The 21,050-nt window shown below is 41.3% G+C and overlaps 1 protein-coding gene across 2 annotated transcripts in view; it reads left to right on the top strand.

The window, feature by feature from the left end:
• The window catches only part of ACOXL (acyl-CoA oxidase like), a 612,189-nt gene that overhangs the window by 162,862 nt on the left and 428,277 nt on the right, over window positions 1-21,050 (top strand). For both annotated transcript variants that reach the window (XM_073672763.1, XM_073672762.1), the window contains exons 9-10: window positions 3,121-3,253; window positions 15,247-15,281. In XM_073672763.1, the coding sequence (XP_073528864.1) occupies window positions 3,121-3,253; window positions 15,247-15,281 (168 nt within the window). The remainder of the gene's footprint in view (window positions 1-3,120; window positions 3,254-15,246; window positions 15,282-21,050) is intronic.

Consider the following 21,050-nt stretch of genomic DNA (forward strand, 5'->3'; position numbering starts at 1 on the left):
CCAAAGTTTGCGAAAAAAAAAAAAAATGACGCCATTTTCCAAGACCCGTAGCGTCTCCATTTTTCGGGATCTGGGACCGAGTGAGGGCTTATTTTTTGCGCGCTGGGCTGACATTTTTATTGATACTATTTTGGGGGTAGATCCGATGTTGTGATCGCCCGTTATGGCATTTTATTGCAATGTTGCAGCGACCAAAAAAACGTAAATCTGGCGTTTAGAATTTTTTTCTCGTTACGCCGTTTACCGATCTGATTAATTCTTCTTTTATATTGATAGATCGGGCGATTCTGAATGCGGCGATACCAAATATGTGTGTGTGTGTTTTTTTTTTAAATTATTTTATTTTGAATGGGGCGAAAGGGGGGTGATTTAAGCTTTTATATATTTTTTATTTTTTTAATATTTTTAAAAACATTTTTTTTACACTTTCTACATGCTTCAATAGTCTCCATAGGAGAATAGAAGCAGCAGTTGTCTGATTGCTTCTACTGCATACAAGCGATGAGCAGATCGCTTGTATGCAGCAGAAATGCTCACTTGCTATGCGTGCCGACCACTAGGTGGCGCTCATAGCAATTGAGACATGACAACCACAGGCATCTGCTGCAGACCCTGGGTTGTCATGCCCACCCATCAATGACCCGCGATCATGTGACGGGGTCACCGATGGGCGGGGCTTAGGACACGCTTCCCGGAAGCGCGAGTTAAATGCCGCTGTCAGAGATTGACAGCGGCAATTAACATGTTAACAGCCGCGGGTGGATCGCGATTCCACCCGCGGCTGTTGCGGGCAGATGTCAGCTATAATAATCAGCTGACATGTGCCCGGTTCAGTGCGGGCTCAGCGCCGGAGCCCCCGCTGAACCGGCCTGGAGCGTACTATTACTGACCTGGTCGGAAAGGGGTTAAAGGGAATCTGTCACCCCCTGGGAGATATCAGACCTCTACTATGGGCATGCAGGTTATAGAAAAGTAAATCTATACATACCTGTATGTCCCATAGTAGAGGTCTGATTGCAGAGAAAAGTGTTTTTATAAACTCCGTTTTGCACAGGCTTGGCATCCCCCGGACTCCAAGAAATCCCCACCTATCTGTTTATTATTCCCCTAAATTCCCGCCTATATACCTAGTTACCATATTCCCCCTCCCCTGCACATCACAGGGCCATGTGACGTGCACTGTGCTCCCTGACTTCCCGGGCATATGCAAAGCGCCACTCACATAGAGCGCATTTTGCTTCATCCCGGCCCCGTCAATAGATTCCTGCGGCGTAGTGCACAGAGAGACGGGCTGGGAGGAGGCAAAGCGCGCTCTATGTGAATGGCAGTTTGCACATGCCCGGGAAGTCAGGGAGAAGAGTACACGTCACAGGACCCTGTGACGTGCAGGGGAGGGCGGAATATGGTAACTAAGCATATAGGCGGGGATTTAGGGGAATAATAAACAGATAGGCCGGGATTTCTTGGCGTCCCCCGGACGCCAAGCCTGTGTAAAACGGAGTTTATAAAGACACTTTTCTCTGCAGTCAAACCTCTACTATGGACCATACAGGTATGTACAGATTTACTTTTCTATAACCTGTATGCCCATAGTAGAGGTCTGATATCGCCCAGGGGGTGACAGATTCCCTTTAACTCATCATAACGTTTTTGATTTGCTATATAATGAAACTAGATGACAAATTAAGCACATTTATGCTAAAAGTATTCAAAACATTTGGTACATCAGCATTTAACATATATTTTTTTTCCTCCTTTTTTAAAACTTAAACACATGTAAATATTAACATGCTATTTTTCATGTACAGTACAGACCAAAAGTTTGGACACACCTTCTCATTTAAAGATTTTTCTGTATTTTCATGACTATGAAAATTGTACATTCACACTGAAGGCATCAAAACTATGAATTAACACATGTGGAATTATATACTTAACAAAAAAGTGTGAAACAACTGAAAATATGTCTTATATTCTAGGTTCTTCAAAGTAGCCACCTTTTGCTTTGATGACTGCTTTGCACACTCTTGACATTCTCTTGATGAGCTTCAAGAGGTAGTCACCGGAAATGGTCTTCCAACAATCTTGAAGGAGTTCCCAGAGATGCTTAGCACTTGTTGGCCCTTTTGCCTTCACTCTGCGGTCCAGCTCACCCCAAACCATCTCGATTGGGTTCAGGTCTGATGACTGTGGAGGCCAGGTTATCTGGCGTAGCACCCTATCACTCTCTTTCTTGGTCAAATAGACACAACTCTTCAACAACTGTTAAGAGGAGACTTTGTGCAGCAGGCCTTCATGGTAAAATAGCTGCTAGGAAACCACTGCTAAGGACAGGATCCTTCAAGATTGCTGGAAGACCATTTCCAGTGACTACCTCTTGAAGCTCATCAAGAGAATGCCAAGAGTGTGCGAAGCAGTCATCAAAGCAAAAGGTGGCTACTTTGAAGAACCTAGAATATAAGACATATTTTCAGTTGTTTCACACTTTTTTGTTAAGTATATAATTCCACATGTGTTAATTCATAGTTTTGATGCCTTCAGTGTGAATGTACAATTTTCATAGTCATGAAAATACAGAAAAATTTTTAAATGAGAAGGTGTGTCCAAACTTTTGGTCTGTACTGTATGTCAGGTCTCCCTAGGGATTTTTAGACCACTTGGTACCTCTCTACCAGACCCACAAGGGTCTTTTTATAATAATTTTTAATTTTACAGTGGGAAGAAAGAACAATGATCTGAATCCATTTTTGCATGTAGAGAACCTTAGAGTATTTTGATCTAAAGTATGCTTAATCACTAAATAATGAACAGTTCTGAAGCTTAGTAATACTTTTGGTTTAAATTCCTCACCTTTTTCACTACTTGACAGTGAATATTAACATTATTGTATACATTCAGAGACTGATAAATAGGCCTAATAATACCCACAGTTGAAAGCTTGCCAAAAGGATGTCTTATATATGCACATAGTGAAAAAACTGACTCCTGCATAAAGAAGTGCTCCCATTACAATTATTACTATGGGCTAAACCTCTGAATGTGTATGTGGTGTAGGTGCAGTGATGTAACATGACACTGTGACAGTTTTTTCAGCACAGTTTGTTTCATTTTTTTCCTTAGATTCGGCTCTGTTTCGGCTAATGGCAAATACAGCTCGCCAATTGAGAACAAGAGTGCCCGGTTTAATGCAATGCTTGCTGCTCTCACACCAACAAGATTAGCATTAACATTTCAGGCCCTAGGAGCTATGAAGGTACATATTTAACTGGTTACATCTAAACATATTGTAGAGTATCACCTGAATAATTTCAGATATACATATCGATTAAAGGGTTTGTCCGGTCTTAAAGTACACATCTGCAGTCACGCTTCTGACTGCAAACTTGTGAATCCTCACATCGCGTGCACTGCGTGCCGTGAGTATTCTCCGGTGCCAGTGCTGAGAGTGGGCTGTCAGGTGACCGCAAGTATTTGATATCCATACTCCTGGCCACATCCTAACTAGATGGGCACGGCCTCACTGAATGAAGGAGTATTGACAAGGCCGGAAACAGTCTAGTCGCAATATGGCCGGGAGTATGTATATTGAATACTTGCAATCACATGATCACCAGCTCTCGGCTTCGGCACTGCAGAATTGTAGTTTAAGACAGGACAAACCCTTTAACTAATCCAATTCCCTTCTAATATAGCAACTCCAATTGAGAAAACTTGTATTCCATTGAATTCATTAAAAGCATGGTTATAATTCAATAGATGATCACAGGCAATATTAGTGGTTGCGATATGAAGGTAATTGTTCTAATAAAGTGCCAGTGCTAATTATTCATGTTTTTAATGTATTCAAAATAAAAAGTATTATTTTTATATAGATCTGTGAACTCCGAGTTTTCTCTTCTTTTGATATTGTAGTGGACTGTGAGCACAATTATTAGGCAATTTGTATTTTTGATTAATAATTTTATAAGCGAACAACTACAGTACTGTTGGTCAATCCAAAAGGTTAACCTTATTACCCCTGAGGGTGGTTTGCACGTTAATGACCAGGCCAATTTTTACAATTCTGACCACTGTCATTTTATAAGGTAATTACTCTGGAACACTTCAACGGATCCCCCTGATTCTGAGATTGTTTTTTCGTGACATATTGTACTTCATGATAGTGGTAAAATTTCTTCGATATCACTTATTTGTGAAAAAAATGGAAATTTGGTGAAAATGTTGAAAATGTAGTAATTTTCAAGATTTCAATTTTCATGCCCTTAAATCAGAGAGATATGTCACACAAAATACTTAACCGGTTCCCGACCGCCCACTGTAGATAAACGTCGGCGCTTGCCGGGCTCTGTGCAGTGCCGACGTTTAAAAACGGTGGGTGGTCTCGCAGTGCTCAGGACCCCCAGGGTCCTGCAAGCACTGCGATTCCGGTGCAGAGCGTTAGCTCTGACAGGGTACATCATCGGGACCTGATTAGATCAGGTCCCAGTGATGTTAACCCTTTGCTGTCTTCTATATGCTGTGATCTATAGTGATCGCGGCATATAGGAGACAGCAGGAAGAGAGGGGGTCGTCTTACTTACCTCCGAAGACCTCCGTTTCGTTTGAGGACCTGGGGTTGCTATGGCAGCTGGAGGTCACATGACCGCCTCCAGCTCTGCCATATATGGTGTCCTTCCTGTCTGGCTTCAGCTTGTATGTAGCTGAAGTCAGACAGGAGACTCTGACTGAAACAGTCAGTGAAGATCTCATATAATGTAATATATGTGTATTACATTACATGAGATCAGTGATCAGAAAAATAAAAATTAATGTCCCATACAGGGACTAAGTAAAAATGTAAAAAAAAGTAAAAAAAAAAGTTTTTAAACTATTAAAAAAAAAAATCACAAAATATATAAAAATAAATAAATAAAATATTAAACCAATAAATCCGTAAATTATTACAAAACCAAAAAAAGTACACATATTTGGTATCGCCGCGTCCGAAACAACCCGAGCTATAAAACTGTCACACTAATTAACTCCTTCTGTGCACACCGTAATAAAAATAAATAAAAAACGGAGCAAAAAAATATGCTTTTTCATCATATCGCCAAACAAAAAGTGGAAAAAAATGTGATCAAAAAGCAGAATAGAAATAAAAATGGTACCACTGAAAACGTCATCTTGTTCCGCAAAAAAAGCCGCCATACAGCTCCATCAGCCAAAAAATAAAAAAGTTATAGCGCTCAGAATAAAGCAATGCAAAAAAAATATTTTTTTTTCTATAAAATTGTTTTATTGTGTAAAAGCGCCAAAACATAAAAAAAATACAGTAAGTGTAGTATCGCTGTAAACGTACTGACCCGAAGAATAACGCTGCCTGATCACTTTTACCACACGCAGAACGGCATAAAAAAAAACTCAAAAAACAATTCCTGAAGTGTTTGTTTTTGTTAACTTTACCTCCCAAAAAACGGAATAGAAGGCGATCAAAAAATGTCACGTGCCCAAAAATGGTTCCAATAAAAATTTCAACTCGTCCCGCAAAAAACAAGCCATCACATGACTCTATCGGCCGAAATATGGAAAAATTATAGCTCTCAAAATATGGTGATGCAAAAACTAGATTTTGCAAAAAAAGCGTATTTTAGTGTGTGACAGCTGTCAGTCATAAAAACCCGATATAAATCTGGTATCTCTGTAATCGCACCGACCCGAAGAATAAAGTAATCTAATCAGTTATATCACACTAGGAACGGCATAAAAAATAAATAAAACAAATATTATTCACCTGCTACTGATTTGTTTATTATGTCTCCCAAAGATCCCAGTAAGGCTCTGCTCACATTTATCCTGTGCTCTGCGCTGAGCACTTACACCAGAGTTTCCGTGTAAATCTCTGAAATACGTGATTCAGCCAGAACCCATGATGGAAGATTCCCTGTAATGAGGCAGATATAGGCCACTGTGGATGCCGTCTAGCCTGGGATCCCACGGTGTCATTTGTTTTAGGCGTGCATAAAAGTGCGGTTGGCCACAGTTTTGTGCACTTCTGAAAAAAAGGACACCACTAAACAGAGGCCAGACGGAGTCCAGAGTAACTCTGCTGCCTCATTACAGTGAATGGATCCTGCAGGGGTTTCATCTGAATTACATCACTTGGAAAATTAGATGGAAACCCCGGTGTAACTGCTCAGCCTAGAGCGCCGGATAAATGTTACGTAAAATGTTCCCAATAAAAGCTTCAACTCAGTCCTCAAAAAAAGCTAGTCTCCACTCAGGTCCGTCATCTGTTAAAAATATAAGGGACTTCCAAGTTACTGGTAGCAGAAAGGCTTTGAAAAAGCAAAATGGTCCTTGCCCCCCAAAAGAAATTCAGAAAATTTTGTGCTCCCAAATCCAAATGCCTATTCTACAATAATTTGTTCTCCAATTGTCAAATAGCGCTCCTTCCCCCTCAAATCTCACCGTATGGCTAAGTGGTACGATACAGCCACATATGGGGTATTGACACTTTTAGAAGCAATTGTGTGACACATTTCGGCACCATTTTTACCCATTGCCCTGTGTGAAAATGTAAAATCTGAGGGTAAAACATTTTTTTGTGGTAAAAATATAATTATGCTTTTTTCACTGCCCAATGGTATAAATTTAAAAATTAAAAAATGCTCACTACTTCCCTAGATGAATTCCTTGAGAGGTGTAGTTTACAAAATGGGGTCACTTGTGGGGGTTTCTGCTGTTTCGGCATGTCAGCGACTCTTCAAATGTGACATGGTGTCTGCTGCCTATCCCAGCCAACATAGCGCTTCTTTCTCTTCCGAACCCTGCCGTACACCAAAGCAGTGGTTTTCCCCCACATATGGGGTATCGGCGTACTCAGGAGAAATTGTACAACAAATTTCATGGGGCAATTTATCCTGTTACCCTTATGATAATGCAAAATTAGGGAATGAAAAACATTTTTTATGGGAAAAATGTGAAAATTTTATTTTTACGGCTCAATATTATAAACTTCTGTGAAGCAGCTGGGGGTGCAAGGTGCTCACCACACATCTAGATAAGTTCCCTAAGGGGTATAGTTTCCAAAATGGTGGCACTTGTGGGGGGTTTCCACTGTTTAGGCACATTAGGGGCTCCCCAAATGTGACATGGCGTCCGCTAATTATTCAAACAAATTTTACATTCAAAAAGTCAAATGGCGCTCCTTCCCTTTCAAACCCTGCCATGTGCCCAAACAGTAATTTGCCTCCACATATGGGGTATCGGCGTGTTCAGGAGAAATTGCACAACAAATTTCATGGTGCAATTTATCCTGTTACCCTTATGATAATACAAAATTAGGGAATGAAAAACATTTTTTGAGGGAAAAATGTGAAAATTTTATTTTTACGGCTCAATATTATAAACTTCTGTGAAGCAGCTGGGGGTACAAGGTGCTCACCACACATCTAGATAAGTTCCCTAAGGGGTCTAGTTTCCAAAATGGTGTCACTTGTGGGGGGTTTCCACTGTTAAGGCACATCAGGAGCTCTCCAAACGCAACATGGCGTCCGCTAATTATTCAGACAAATTTTACATTCAAAAAGTCTAATGGCGCTCCTTCCCTTCCGAACCCTGCAGTGCGCCCAAACAGTGGTTTTCCCTCACATATGGGGTATCAGCACGCTCAAGAGAAATTGCACAAAAAAATTTGGTGTCCATTTTTTCATGTTACCCCTGTGAAAATAAAAAAATTAGGTCTAAAGTAACATTTTTGTGAAAAAAGTTAAATGTTAATTTTTTTCTTCCACATTCCAAAAATTCCTGTGAAGCACCTGAAGGGTTAATAAAGTTCTTGAATGTGGTTTTGAGCACCTTGAGGGGTGCAGTTTTTAGAATGGTGTCACTTTTGGGTATTTTCTGTCATAAAGACCCCTCAAAGTGACTTCAAATATGATGTGGTCCCTAAAAAAATGTTTTTGTAAATTTTGTTGGAAAAATGAGAAATCGCTGGTCAACTTTTAACCCTTATAGCTCCCTAACAAAAAAAAATTTGGGTTCCAAAATTGTGCTGATGTAAAGTAGACATGTGGAAAATATTATTTATTAACTATTTTGTGTGACATATCTCTCTGATTTAAGGGCATGAAAATTCAAAGTTTGAAAATTGCAAAATTTTCAAAATTTTCGCCAAATTTCCGATTTTTTCACAAATAAACGCAAGTGATATCGAAGAAATTTTACCACTATCATGAAGTACAATATGTCACGAAAAAACAATCTCAGAATCAGGGGAATACGTTGAAGCGTTCCAGGGTAATTACTTCATAAACTGGCAGTGGTCAGAATTGAAAAAATTGGCCCGGTCACGAAGGCAAAAACAGGCTCTGGCGCGAAGTGGTTAATAAATAACATTTCCCACATGTCTACTTTACATCAGTACAATTTTGGAACAAATTTTTTTTTTGTTAGGGAGTTATAAGGGTTAAAAGCTGACCAGCGATTTCTCATTTTTACAACAAAATTTACAGAACCATTTATTTCCAAAACCAAGTTTATTAACCCTTCACATGCTTCACAGCAATTAATCGAACATGAAAGGAAAAAATTAACATTTAACTTTTTTTTCACTAAAATTTTATTTTAGACCCCAATTTTCTTTATTTTCACAAGGGTAACAGAAGAAATTGGACCCCAAAACTTGTGCAATTTCTCCTGAGTACTCTGATACCCCATGTGTGGGGGAAACCCATTGTTTGGGCGCACAACAGGGCTCTGTGGTGAAGGAGCACCCTTTGACATTTTCAACGCAAATCTCGCTGGAATTGACAGCGGATGCCATGTCGCATTTGGAGAGCCCCTGATGTGCCTGAACAGTGGAAACCCCCCACAAGTGACCCCATTTTTGAAACTAGACCCCTTAAGGAACTTATTTAGATGTGTGGTGAGCACTTTGAACCCCCAAGTGTTTCGCAAACGTTTATGACATAGAGCCGTGAAAAAAAAAATCTTTTTTTCCCCACAAAAAAGATCTTTTAGCCACAATTTTTTAATTTTTACGAGGGTAACAGGAGAAATTGGACCCCAAAAGTTGTTGCGCAATTTCTACTGAGTACGCTGATACCCCATATGTGGGGGAAAGCCATTGTTTTGGCGCAGGGCTCAGAAGGGAAGAAGTGACACTTTGGAATGCAGACTTTGATGGAATGGGCTGCGTGCGTCATGTCACATTTTCAGAGCCCCTGATGTGCCTTAACAGTGGAAATGCCCAACAAGTGCCCCCTTTTTGGAACTGAACTAATTCCTGATATGTGAATTTTATAATGTAGTGTCATACGTCAGTTGTGTAGGACAACCTGACGAACACTACACAACTGATGTAGGACAACCTGACGAACACTACGTCAGTTGTGTAGTGTTTGTCAGGTTGTTATACGTCAGAAATTAATTTAGTAGTGCATGGAAGTATGGTACCTTCTGAAGCATTCTTTCATGCACAGGCCAGGTTTGTCGGGGCAGGTGTCACATTGATAAATGGTGTCCTCGTGTATTCCCCTTCGGTAACACACTCGGCACTTCTTTTGTGACTTACCTTTTTTTCCGCTTAGAGAGACATCTCCCGGGAAATGTTGGTCTGGTACAATTCGAGGTCCTTCATTTCCAGAAATACTGGGGCCCGCTCCGTCACCACTGCCAAATGTCAGGGCCTTGATCACTACCTCCTGGAAGTGAAGGTACGACCTAGAAGTTTGGCCTGCACATCGTGATAGAAGGAAAGCATTGTGCATTGCCATTTGTACGATGTGCACGGCCAGCTTCTTATACCATACCTTGGCCTTTCTCAAAGCACTGTACGGCTGGAGGACTTGATCAGAGAGATCAACTCCCCCCATGTACTTGTTGTACCCCACTACACAGTCTGGTTTGACAACCTGTGTAGTGGAACCTTGTACAGTGCTGAGGGTGCTGCCATCACCATGTATGGTGGTCAAGAAAAGGACACCCCCTTTGTCCTTGCACTTGATCACCAGCAGGTGGTCGCTACATTGGGCTGTGCTCTTACCCCTTCTGAGCATCTGCCCAATTAGCGTCTTCGGGAGGCCTCTGATTTTTGCGGACAGTGCCGCAGGCTGCGGTAACTCGCGCAGAGAGGGACTTGAAGAGAGGGATGCTGGTATAAAAGTTATCCATGTAGAGGTGATAACTTTTATCCCTCAATGGGTGCACCAAATCCCACACAATTTTCCCACTCACTCCCAGAACCAGGGTGGGCATTCAGGGGGTTCAATCCGGGAGTCCTTCCCTTCGTAAACTCTAAACTTGTGAGTGTACCCTAACGTACTCTCACACAGTTTATAAAGCTTGATTCCGTACCTGGCCCTCTTACTGGGCAGGTACTGCTGGAATCCAAGCCGCCGCTTAAAATGAATTAAGGACTCATCCACGCGATGCCCCTTTGGGGCACGTACACTTCAGCAAACTTGTTGAAGTTCTCGATGACCGGCCGAACTTTGAAAAGACGTTCATAGTTCGGGTCATCGCGTGGAGGACACCTTGCATTATTATCGTTGTAATGCAAGAACTTGTAGATAACCTCAAAACATGTCCGGGTCATGACCATTTGGAACACTGGAGTGTTATGCAAAACATCAACACTCCAGTATTGCCAAATTTCTGGCTTCTTCAGGATCCCCATATGAAGGACCAGGCCCCAAAACGTTATAATTTCTACTGCATCTACAAGAGACCAGTTAGAAAATGAAGAAAAATTGATGAGCGTACAAATTAGTTTGGCCCACCATGACGTTTACTAAATCCTCAGAAAAAAAGACTTTGAAAAAGTCTTTCTGTGAGGTCGGTGGTGTCAAACTTGATTCCTGATTCCACCACAAAATCAGGAATCAGTGGCTCATAATTTTCGGGGGCCGTGGTCCATATGGGGTCAGTAGTGTAGGGCGCTGGTTCATCTTCTCTCCTGGGACGTGGCAGCTCAGCAGCACCTGAGGAGGAAGAAGAAGAGGAGGACGCCGATGAGGAGTCAGAAAAATAAAGAATGGTGTGATCCTCTCCCTCACTGTCCGTGTCGAAGGCAAGAAAAGCATATGCCTCCTCCGCTGAATAGCGAGTTTATGTATGTGGTGCGTGTGTGTCAGTATTTTATTTAGAGTGTGTGTGTGTGTGTGTGTGTATCAGTGTGCTTGGTGTAAACTTTTTTCTGAAAAAAAAGAGAGAAAAAAAGGAACTACCATAGGTGGTGCAAACAGCGAGCACAAGTGCGAATCAGTGAAGTGAACTAAGTCACTGATCAACGCTCGACGGCTGCTGGATGTGCGCACGGATGTGGTGCAAAGGAGGGGGGAGTGTAAAACGGTCAGCACGAGTGCTAGGCTGCACATCATTGTTTCAGGCAATCTGATTGCCCGAAACAGTGAGAAATGCTGTGATTGGCTGTTCAGAATTGAACAGCTAATCATAGCTATCGTGGCTGTGGGGGGGGGCAGCAACACCCTCCGGGACGACGACGCCATCTACCCTAAGGTAAGATGGCGCCGGAAATTTAATGCCGCATTAAAGCTAGGACGTAATAATCCGTACCTGGCCCAAAAGGCCCAGGGCGCAGATATGGATTATTACGCCCAATGTCAGAAAGGGGTTAATAAACCCAAATTTTTAAGAAAGTAAAGGTGAGATTGTCTTTTTTAGGAAAATATCTTTGTGTGCATAATTATTGGGCAACTATTAGTGTACAGAATTTTTGTGCAACTGAATTAAAAACATCAATTCTCCCATCTCCATTGTTTATTTTCATCTGTTAAAGGGGTTGTTCAGGTTTGACACAAAATCTGCAGTCATTTTATGTGACTTCAAATATATGAATTCTGTTAGCACTGACATTGCACGCTGTAATGATTCTCCAGTGCCAGGAGTGGGCGGTTATGTAACTGGAAGTATGCGATATACATATTCCCAGACACATTTCAACATTAAAGTGTGCAGCCTCGTCCAACACAAGGGAATTTCCGATCTTGCCACTGGCACCAGCGAATTCTAACAGCGTGCAATGTGCACGTAATGAGGATTCACAAGTCTGCAGTCACATAGAATGACTGCAGACTTGTAGTTTTAGTACCGGACAAAGCCTTTAAAGTGAGAATAATAACCAAACAACTCAAAATGTATAAAAATACATTTCTGACTTTTAAGAAAAATATTCTTTTCAATAAGTCTTAGGCCTTCCATCCATGGAGTCTGTCAGATTCTTAATCTGTTGATGAAACTCCAACCACAGTCTTCTAGATACTGTTCAGAGACATATACTGTTTTCCTTCACCTTAAAGGAACTCGGTCATCACAGAATGAATGTTCAAACTAAGTCCTGCCGCTCAGTGCTTCACAGCGTGGCCAATCATTTATATACACCTTCACACCTGCTTGTTCTCCCTCTATATGCACCCCCCTTCTTTGATTGACAGCTCTGGCTTCATAGTGCCAGAGAAGGGAGGAGATGGATGGAAACCAAGCAGGTGGGAAGGTGTATTTAAATAATAGGCGCCGCCATGATGCACCAAGTGCCTGTAGTTGGTATGAACTGTCCTGTGCCACAAAGTCCCCTTTAAATCTCCAGTTTCAGTTGGGCTCACAAGTTCTCAATAGGGTTTAGGTCAGGTGAGGAAGGTGCCAAGGCATTACTCTTTCATCTTTAACCCCTTCACCCCTGAGCCTGTTTTCACCTTCATGACCGGGCCAAATTTTACAATTCTGACCAGTGTCACTTTATGAGGAAATAACTCTGGAATGCTTCAACGGATCCCATTGATTATGAGATGACTAATTTTTCCAACAAAATTTACAAAACCATTTTTTTAGGGACTATGTCACATTTGAAGTGACTTTGAGGGGCCTTATGACAGAAAATATCCAAAAGTGACACCATTATAAAAACTGCACCCCTTAAGGTACTCAAAACCACATTCAATAAGTTTATTAACCCCTCAGGTGCTTCTCAAGAATTTTTGTTTTCTTCCATATTCCCATGAACATTTTAACTTTTTTTTTTTACAAAAATTTTACTTTCGACCCAAATTTTTTTTATTTTTGCAAGGGTAACAGGAAAAAATGGCCCTAAAAATTTATTGTGCAATTTCTCCTGAGCACGCCGATACCCCGTATGTGGGGGAAAACCACTGTTTGGCCACACGGCAGGGCTCAGAAGGGAAGGAGCACCATTTGACTTTTTGAATGTAAAATTTAGTGGAATAATTAGCGGACGCCATGTCGCGTTTGGAGAGCCCCTGATGTGCCTAAACAGTGGAAACCCCCACAAGTGACACCATTTTGGAAACTAGACCCCTCAGTGAGTTCATCTAGGAGTGCAGTGATCTTATTGACACCTCAGATGGGTCACAGAATTTTATACCATTGGGCAGTGAAGAAAAAAAAGATTTACATTTTTACCACCAAAATTTTGTTTTAGCCCCAAATTTTACATTTTCACACTGGGAAATGGGTAAAAATGCCACCAAAATTTGTCCCACAATATCATTTCTGCTGAATGTAGGAAATACCCCATATGTGGCTGTGCTTAGCCACTCAGCGAGACTCAAAAGGGATGGAGCGCTATTTGCCTGCTTGAGCGTATATTTTTCTAGAATAGTATGCAGACTCCCATATACAGAGCCCTTAAGTGGTAGAATAGCAGAATCCCCCCTCAAGTGACCCCATTTTGGAAATTATACCCCTTTGGGAATTTATCTAAAGGTGTAGTGACTATTTTGACTCCTTTGGTGTTTTCCAGAAACAAGCAGCAGTGGATGTTGCTGAGTGAAATTTTCAAACTGCCGTTGTAGTGACCAGTATGTTGTAGTGACCAGTACGTTGTAGTGACCAGTACGTTGTAGTGACCAGTATGTTGTGCCCAGCTCATGCTTTTGGAGACACGCACCTCTAAACTAGGTGGGCTCTCATCACTACAGAAATGCCAAACCTGTGGACGCTAACTGCGGTTTAGGCACACTGTGTGGCTCAGAAAGGAGGGGGGCATTTGAATTTGGGAGTGCAGAGTTTGCAGAATTTTTTTTGGGAGGCTGGGAGATATAGCACTTTTCCAGAGCCTTTGTGCTACTAGTAATGTGTATTTCCATTGACAGATGATGGACCTGAGTGGGGACTTGCTTTTTTTGTGGATTGATTTGAAGCTTTTGTTAGGAACATTTTACATAATATTTTGGATCACATTTATCCAGCGTTATACGTTGAGCACTTATATCGGGATTTTCATCTAAATAATTATTTTTGCATCACTATATTCTGAGAGCTATAACTTTTTTTATTTTTCCGCTGATGGAGCTGTATGGCAGCTTGTTTTTTGCAGGACAAGATGACTTTTTCAGAGGTACCATTTTTACTTACATTCATCTTATTGGTTGCATTTTATTTCACTTTTTGTTCGGCGCCATCATGATGAAGCATCGTTTTTTGCCTTGTTTTTTTTTTACAGTCTTCACTGAAGGGGCTAACTAGTGAGACAGTTTTATAAGTCAGGTCGTTCCGGATGTGCCAATACCAAATATGTGTACTTGTTTTGTTTATTTTTTTTCCATAAAATAATGGGTACAATATATATATGTATGTAAACCTTAGAAAAGTTGTTGACAGCTCTTCAACCAATTAAAGGGAATCTGTCAGCAGGTTTTTGCCACCTAATCTGAAACGAGCAAAATATAGAGACAGGGACCCTGATTTCAGCGCCGTGTCAGTCACTGGGTTACTTTCTGTAGTTTCAATAAAATCCCAGTTTATTCAACAGGAGATAATGACTAGAGGACTAGTAAACCTGCTGCCATGTAACCCTCCATATTCATGAGCTCTGTATTATCCCATCCCACCACTGTTTGGCCTTTTCTGCCCTTTAGTGTAGGCCACGATACTCTTTAGATTTCTGTCGACCACGTTTCTGTGGCTGTTAGCAATTTTTGCTGAACCTCCCATCCCCCCATTCCCACCTTTTACTAGTATGATTGGCTAAATGTGTATCTGTCCTCAATGGAAAATAGAGAGGAAGCCACTGCCGGACCCTTTCAATACGCATGAATAATTTTATGTTTGCTAACCCATTATACATCTTTTATAATCCCATACTTTAACCATTCTCATCAATAACGTTGGTTATAAAATCATTTAATACCTTTTAATAGAATTTCTTTGTGACAAGTAATAGCTTTAGGATCTCTTAAAATCCCTTGTTGTCTATGAAAGGTAACATTGGTTTATTATTCTTTACAGCTTGGATTAACCATAGCAATTCGATACAGTCACAGGTAAGAGATTCTCATTTCTTGCTAATCTACGATATTCTTGTATATACAGTTTATCGTGTTTGTCTTGTATAATTCACTTCCTTAAGTAAACACTACATGAATTGTATTTTAAAAAGAAAGATATATCCATCTTTTTTAGCGTTTTCCTTCAATTGCTAGTATTGCCATGCAATGCTTCAGCCTGCCATACACATTATATAGCTGTTGGTCGAACGATGACAGCCATCTCCGCCTTCTCTACCTTATGCAGAAGTGCTTGTTTGGCCGAGCTTTCCTGTGTTCTCTATGAGGGCATTCGTCAGCAGTCTGGCGGTAGCAGATCAGCCATCACTAGTCCGAAATCATGTGTCCAAATGACATCTCCCCCGCCGATCAGTTGTCCGGAGCCACCATACACTTTAGAATGTTGACTGAACCTGACAATTGGTGGATTCTGACAACATTAGTCTAACATGTGCAAAAGCTGAATTTGTTTTTTGAATTATCATATTAAAATAGTATCTTGTACTCGAATGGGAATAATTTTCTTCAGCAAAGACAGACTTGGCAACTTCTTTTATAAAGTAATTGACAAAGAAAAAGTGCATTTATCATACTTTAATCTGTACTATGCTGAACTGTTACTAAAATAGATGCTCTGTTTGAGTGATCATCCAAGGGATTGTCTTAAAACTGACAACAAAAACAGGTAGTAGCAAGTATTATAATGTAAAAAACAATACTCGCCTATTAAATCCCTCATTCTGACCAATCACTGGCCTCCGTGATCATAGTCTGTTTACTGCATCATTGCCCTCAGTGATTGGCTGAACGCTGCTGTTGTAAAAAAAAGATTGTCACAGGACTAGCAGGACACCAGCACTGCGGATGTGGTGAATTTAACAATTATTTACTCTAGGTTTTTAAAACATTTGCTGATACAACTTAAAGAAAACCTGTCCCTACTGAAATGCTGTTTACCTGCAGTTATATTTGTAATCTGCAGTTCTAAAGCATTTTTATAATGTTTCGCAGTGTAAATTGAGCAGCGGCTACAGAGAGGAAATTAAGTCAGATTCTCCCTGCAGCCGTTCACTTCCAGTCATCTAGACTGTGCATGAAACTGTCACTAGACAGTCAGCGCACTGTAATCACTCCCCTACTCATCATATATGTTCAGGGTAGTCTGTCAGTCAAGGTGCAGGAACAGTGATTACAGCTGTATAAAGAAATACTCCCTTTAATAGCAATATCTAGAGCAGGGGTCTCAAACTCAACCTGGTAAATGGGCCTCTATTAGTAAAAATTTGAATATTACGGGCCGCCTTCTTTGCGGGACAAGATTATACCATTTTTGTTCTATATGAGTTTTTGATAATTTTGTACCATTTTTGGCGTGTTTTTTAAATTTTTAAATTGGCCCCATACAGTAATATCATTTAACAATTAGGATCACATAGTAATTCTGGACCCAAGCTTTTAATAATGTCCTCCATCTTGTAATAATGTCCCTATCCTGGTTTCCATTTAGTAGTAATGTCCCCTGTCCTGTAATACAGTTTCCCATCATGTAATAATGGCCCCCATCTGTAGTAATGTTTGCCATTCTGGTCCCATCTTGTAGTAATGTCACCATCCTGGTTTCCATCTTGTAGTAATGTCCCCCATCCTGGTCCCCATCTTGTAGTAATGTCCCCCATCCTGGTCCCTATCTTGTAGTAATGTCCCCCATCCTGGTCCCCATCTTGTAGTAATGTGCCCCATCATGGTCCTCATCTTGTAGCAATGTCCCCCATCCTGGTCTCCATCATCTTGTAGCAATGTCCCCATTCTACTCCCCTTCTTGAACAAATGTCTCCATCCTGGTCCCATCTTATAGTAATTTCCCCCATCCTGGTCCCAAGCTGTAGCCATATCCCCATTCTGGTTTCCTTCTTGTAATAATGTCCCCCAATATGCCATTTTTCAAGGAATTACATTAAAAAAAATGTTCTCACCCGACCTCACTCCTTCGGCGAATAGCATCCCCTTCCTCCTCCCCAGCCGGGGCGGTGCATGACAGTGACGTCATGTGCTGCCGCGATGGGCACAATGCCGTCAGCTGCTGGCCTTTGACTAGCTGGTGGCTGGTGGCTGTTATAGGTATTGCGGTGCAGAGAGCTGATCTGTGCACCAAGATATAATTCAATTGAATGTGTGTCCTCGAATGTACATTCAGCTGACAACAAGCACTGGCATCAGTGGTCCCCTAACTCCCAGGGCGTGATTTTCTTGGGAGCTCAAGGGCATGGGGGCCGTAGAATGGAACCTCAGGGCCGCATGTTTGAGACCCCTGATCTAGAGTATATTTATACAGATGACCTAACAGCCCTGGTGACCAAGAAAAATAGATAGGCCCTCTCAAACTGCGTAACTGGGAGTGTGTGCTCAGAAGAAAGATTGTCATCAAATAAAATTATATACTTCACCACACAAGAGATGGAAGAACATTGAAATTTGGTGATTTTATTATAATCCGACCCATGTAAAACAGAAAATAAAGACTGTATGCGGATGGTCAGAGGATCCAAGCAGAGTGGAACTAGTCACGCCGCGGCTAAGTTCCGGGATGAGGTGGGGTGCATTATATGGCGTGTTGGTGGAGTGGAACGAGACTCTCATAGACTTACATTTAGAGCTGGTGACCGTCGCCTCTGACTTCTGGTCAGGCAGAAGTTGGGGTCACAAGATGGTGGCATGGTACCGGAGCAGCGTCGGGAAGAGCTGAGGACGGCGGCTATGGAGTATAAGACTAAGGTCAGGGAACTTAGATTAGTAGCACCATTCCAGCACTGAAATACAAAAAAAAAGCTGGAGTGGTGCTTTATCTCTTTCCTAGGCTGTTCTGCTGAAATACTTTCTCACTTTATTATTTTTTAGTTTGGATGACAAGTCAGTGTTGCAGTATATTTCGTGGTTTGCATATATAACCAATCACACATTTTATACTAAGCGCTTATTTTCACAGAAATTGCCTATGGGGTAAATTAATAATGTCAGCAACTGTATTAAGCCAAATGTGTAATAAGTAAATGTCACAATGATTTCACTAAGTTGGGTGAATATGTTTGCTTTGAGCATTGCACAGTTATGAATTTGTTACATACTGCATTACCTTATTTTGTTTTCTTCTCTCCCAAGCACTGTGCTGCACTGCTGTTTCAATGCCCAGTTCATTGTCCTTTAGAAGCTCTTCAATTACTTTACAGATCACTAGACTATATATTCAAGCAGTCTATGTATGGGACTTGCCCTGTCCAAACCTCACTGCTCCCCATCCACATACTCAGACTGAGGAATTCTTTTACTCTATATGCAGAGTAGCAGTTGAAAGTAGCTTATAAAGGAGCATAAACCAGACATTGAAGTAGCACTGCAAAATAGTGTTTGGTAAGGAAGGAAGCAAAATAAGGTAATGAAGTATTTTAATAACAAAACATCTTAACTTTACAATGCGAGGATAATAATTAGATAAAAAAAGTTTACTCTTTAAAGTTTGGAGAATGGAGCCAGAGCTAAAAAGAGAGCCTGGACACAGTGGCTAATGGACACTGAAGATAAGCCGAGGGTTATTCTATAACTTGAACAGATGTGAAAAAGTGCATCTCACAACAAATAATCTTATACAGAGACTTGGTATGATTTTTGCTTCTTAATTATAGTGCAGTATAATACAATATATTGGTAAGGGCTAAAGGGTGCCTTACAATGTGTTAAGCAGGTGGTGTGAATGTACCCTAAACTCAACTAGTACTTTATATGTGCCCACACAGAAATATTGCTTTGAGTTAAGCCCATTAGTGTTTGCACACCGTATGGTACCCCTTTCATGGCCCCCCACTATGCTGCATACATACGGTATAATGCCCCCAAAGTACATTCTGCAGTACACAATATAAGGCCCCCTACACACAGTATAATGACCCAACAGTACATTTCCCCTACATAGTCTGATGTCGTCACAGACCCTGGCCACAAAGTCCCACACAGAGTATGATGCCCACCCTCAGCACTGCTACATCAACACACATACAGCACTGCTACATCAACACACATACAGCTCTGCTACATCAACACAGCTCTGCAACTTTAACACACAAGCCGTTCTGCTATATTAAAACACACACAACTCTGCTACACTAAAACACATACAACTTGTCTGTATTCTGCGCCTCTTCAGCTGCTGGTCACATGTCCTGAAAATGTCATGTGACCCAAATGTCCTGGCAGAATCTTCAGTCTTTGTATTGACTGAACTGTGGAAGAAGAATTTGTCGGCTTCCTGCTCCCCCGTTGTATTCAGCTATATCAGGACACAGATGCTGCTGAAGCCGGGACATATCTCCCCAAATTCGGGACAGTTCCGTTGACTGCCGGATGGTTGGTAGGTATGTCTATATCAGTGTTTCTCAATCTTTCCAAGCCTAGTACCCCTTAGTTTCAAGAAGTTACAACTGAATACCCCCAAGGAAGTGGATTCTTATACATTTTTTTCAAAATGAGGCTTTTTTTATTTTGCCATCAGAAAAGTCATCAGAAGTTTTTTTTAAATTAGATAGGAAGAATAGTAGTACATTTTCTTCTGTTAAAACAATGGACACAATGCGTGTAATCCTGATGGATCCCGTTATAAGCAGAGAATCTGTCAGCAGGTTTTTGCTATGGAGTCTGATAGTAGCATGAGGTAGGAACACAGACCCTGATTCTAACAATGTATCACTTACTGGACTGCTTAGTGCAGTTTTGATGGAATCCCTGTTTGGTCTGATGTAGATGTAGCAGAGTGAAGACTTTTGGACTGTGTATATCCCTGCCCACACCCCTGTTTGGCAGCTTCCTGGTTACACTGTGAATTGTCCGCAATCTGCCAATCAGTGGTGTGGATGGGGCTACCGAGATTGGCCTGACTGATCTGCATGTGAGACATAGTCCTGCAGTGGTAATTTCCTGCTGATAGAATGCTGATTTATATTGAAACTACAGCACACATCCTAATAAATTACACATCCCTGGAATCAAAGGCTCTACTCCTGTTTTATGCTGCTCTCAGATTAAATGACAAAAACCTGCTGACATATTCCCTTTAAAGGTAGCATATCATAGTTACATAGTTACATAGTTTATAAGGCCGAAAAAAGACAAGCGTCCATCCAGTTCAGCCTGTTTCTTGTGCACTGCAGCTATTCCGCAGCGTTGATCCAGGGGAAGGCAAAAAAAAAACCATGCGGTATAGGCCAATTTACATCATTGAGGAAAAATTCACTTCCCGACTCCAATCTGGCAGTCAGATTAAATCCCTGGATTAATTAACTATCACTAAGCATAAGATGTAATTTTATTGTTCTCAAGAAAGGCGTCCAGGCCTCTCTTGAACTCATTAAGTGAGTTGGACATCACCACTTCCTCTCCCAGAGAGTTCCAGAGTCTCACGGCTCTGACCGTAAAGAATCCCTTTCTATGCTGGTGCAGTAACCTACTTTCCTCCAGACACATAGTGTGCCCCCTCGTCTTTGTCACCATCCTTGGTATAAACAGGTCATGGGAGAGATCTCTGTACTGCCCCCTGATGTATTTATACATGTTTATGAGGTCTCCCCTAAGCCTTCTCTTTTCCAACGTAAATAGGCCTAATTTTGACAACCTCTCTGGGTATTCTAGTCCCTCCATTCCCTTTATTACCTTAGTCGCCCTCCTTTGTACCCTCTCTAGCTCCAATATGTCTGTCCTGAGCACCGGAGCCCAGAACTGTGC

Source organism: Phyllobates terribilis, unplaced genomic scaffold (assembly GCF_046119375.1).
Source record: "Phyllobates terribilis strain yellow unplaced genomic scaffold, ASM4611937v1 Scaffold_3__8_contigs__length_932513732, whole genome shotgun sequence".
NCBI classification, from domain to species: domain Eukaryota; kingdom Metazoa; phylum Chordata; class Amphibia; order Anura; family Dendrobatidae; genus Phyllobates; species Phyllobates terribilis.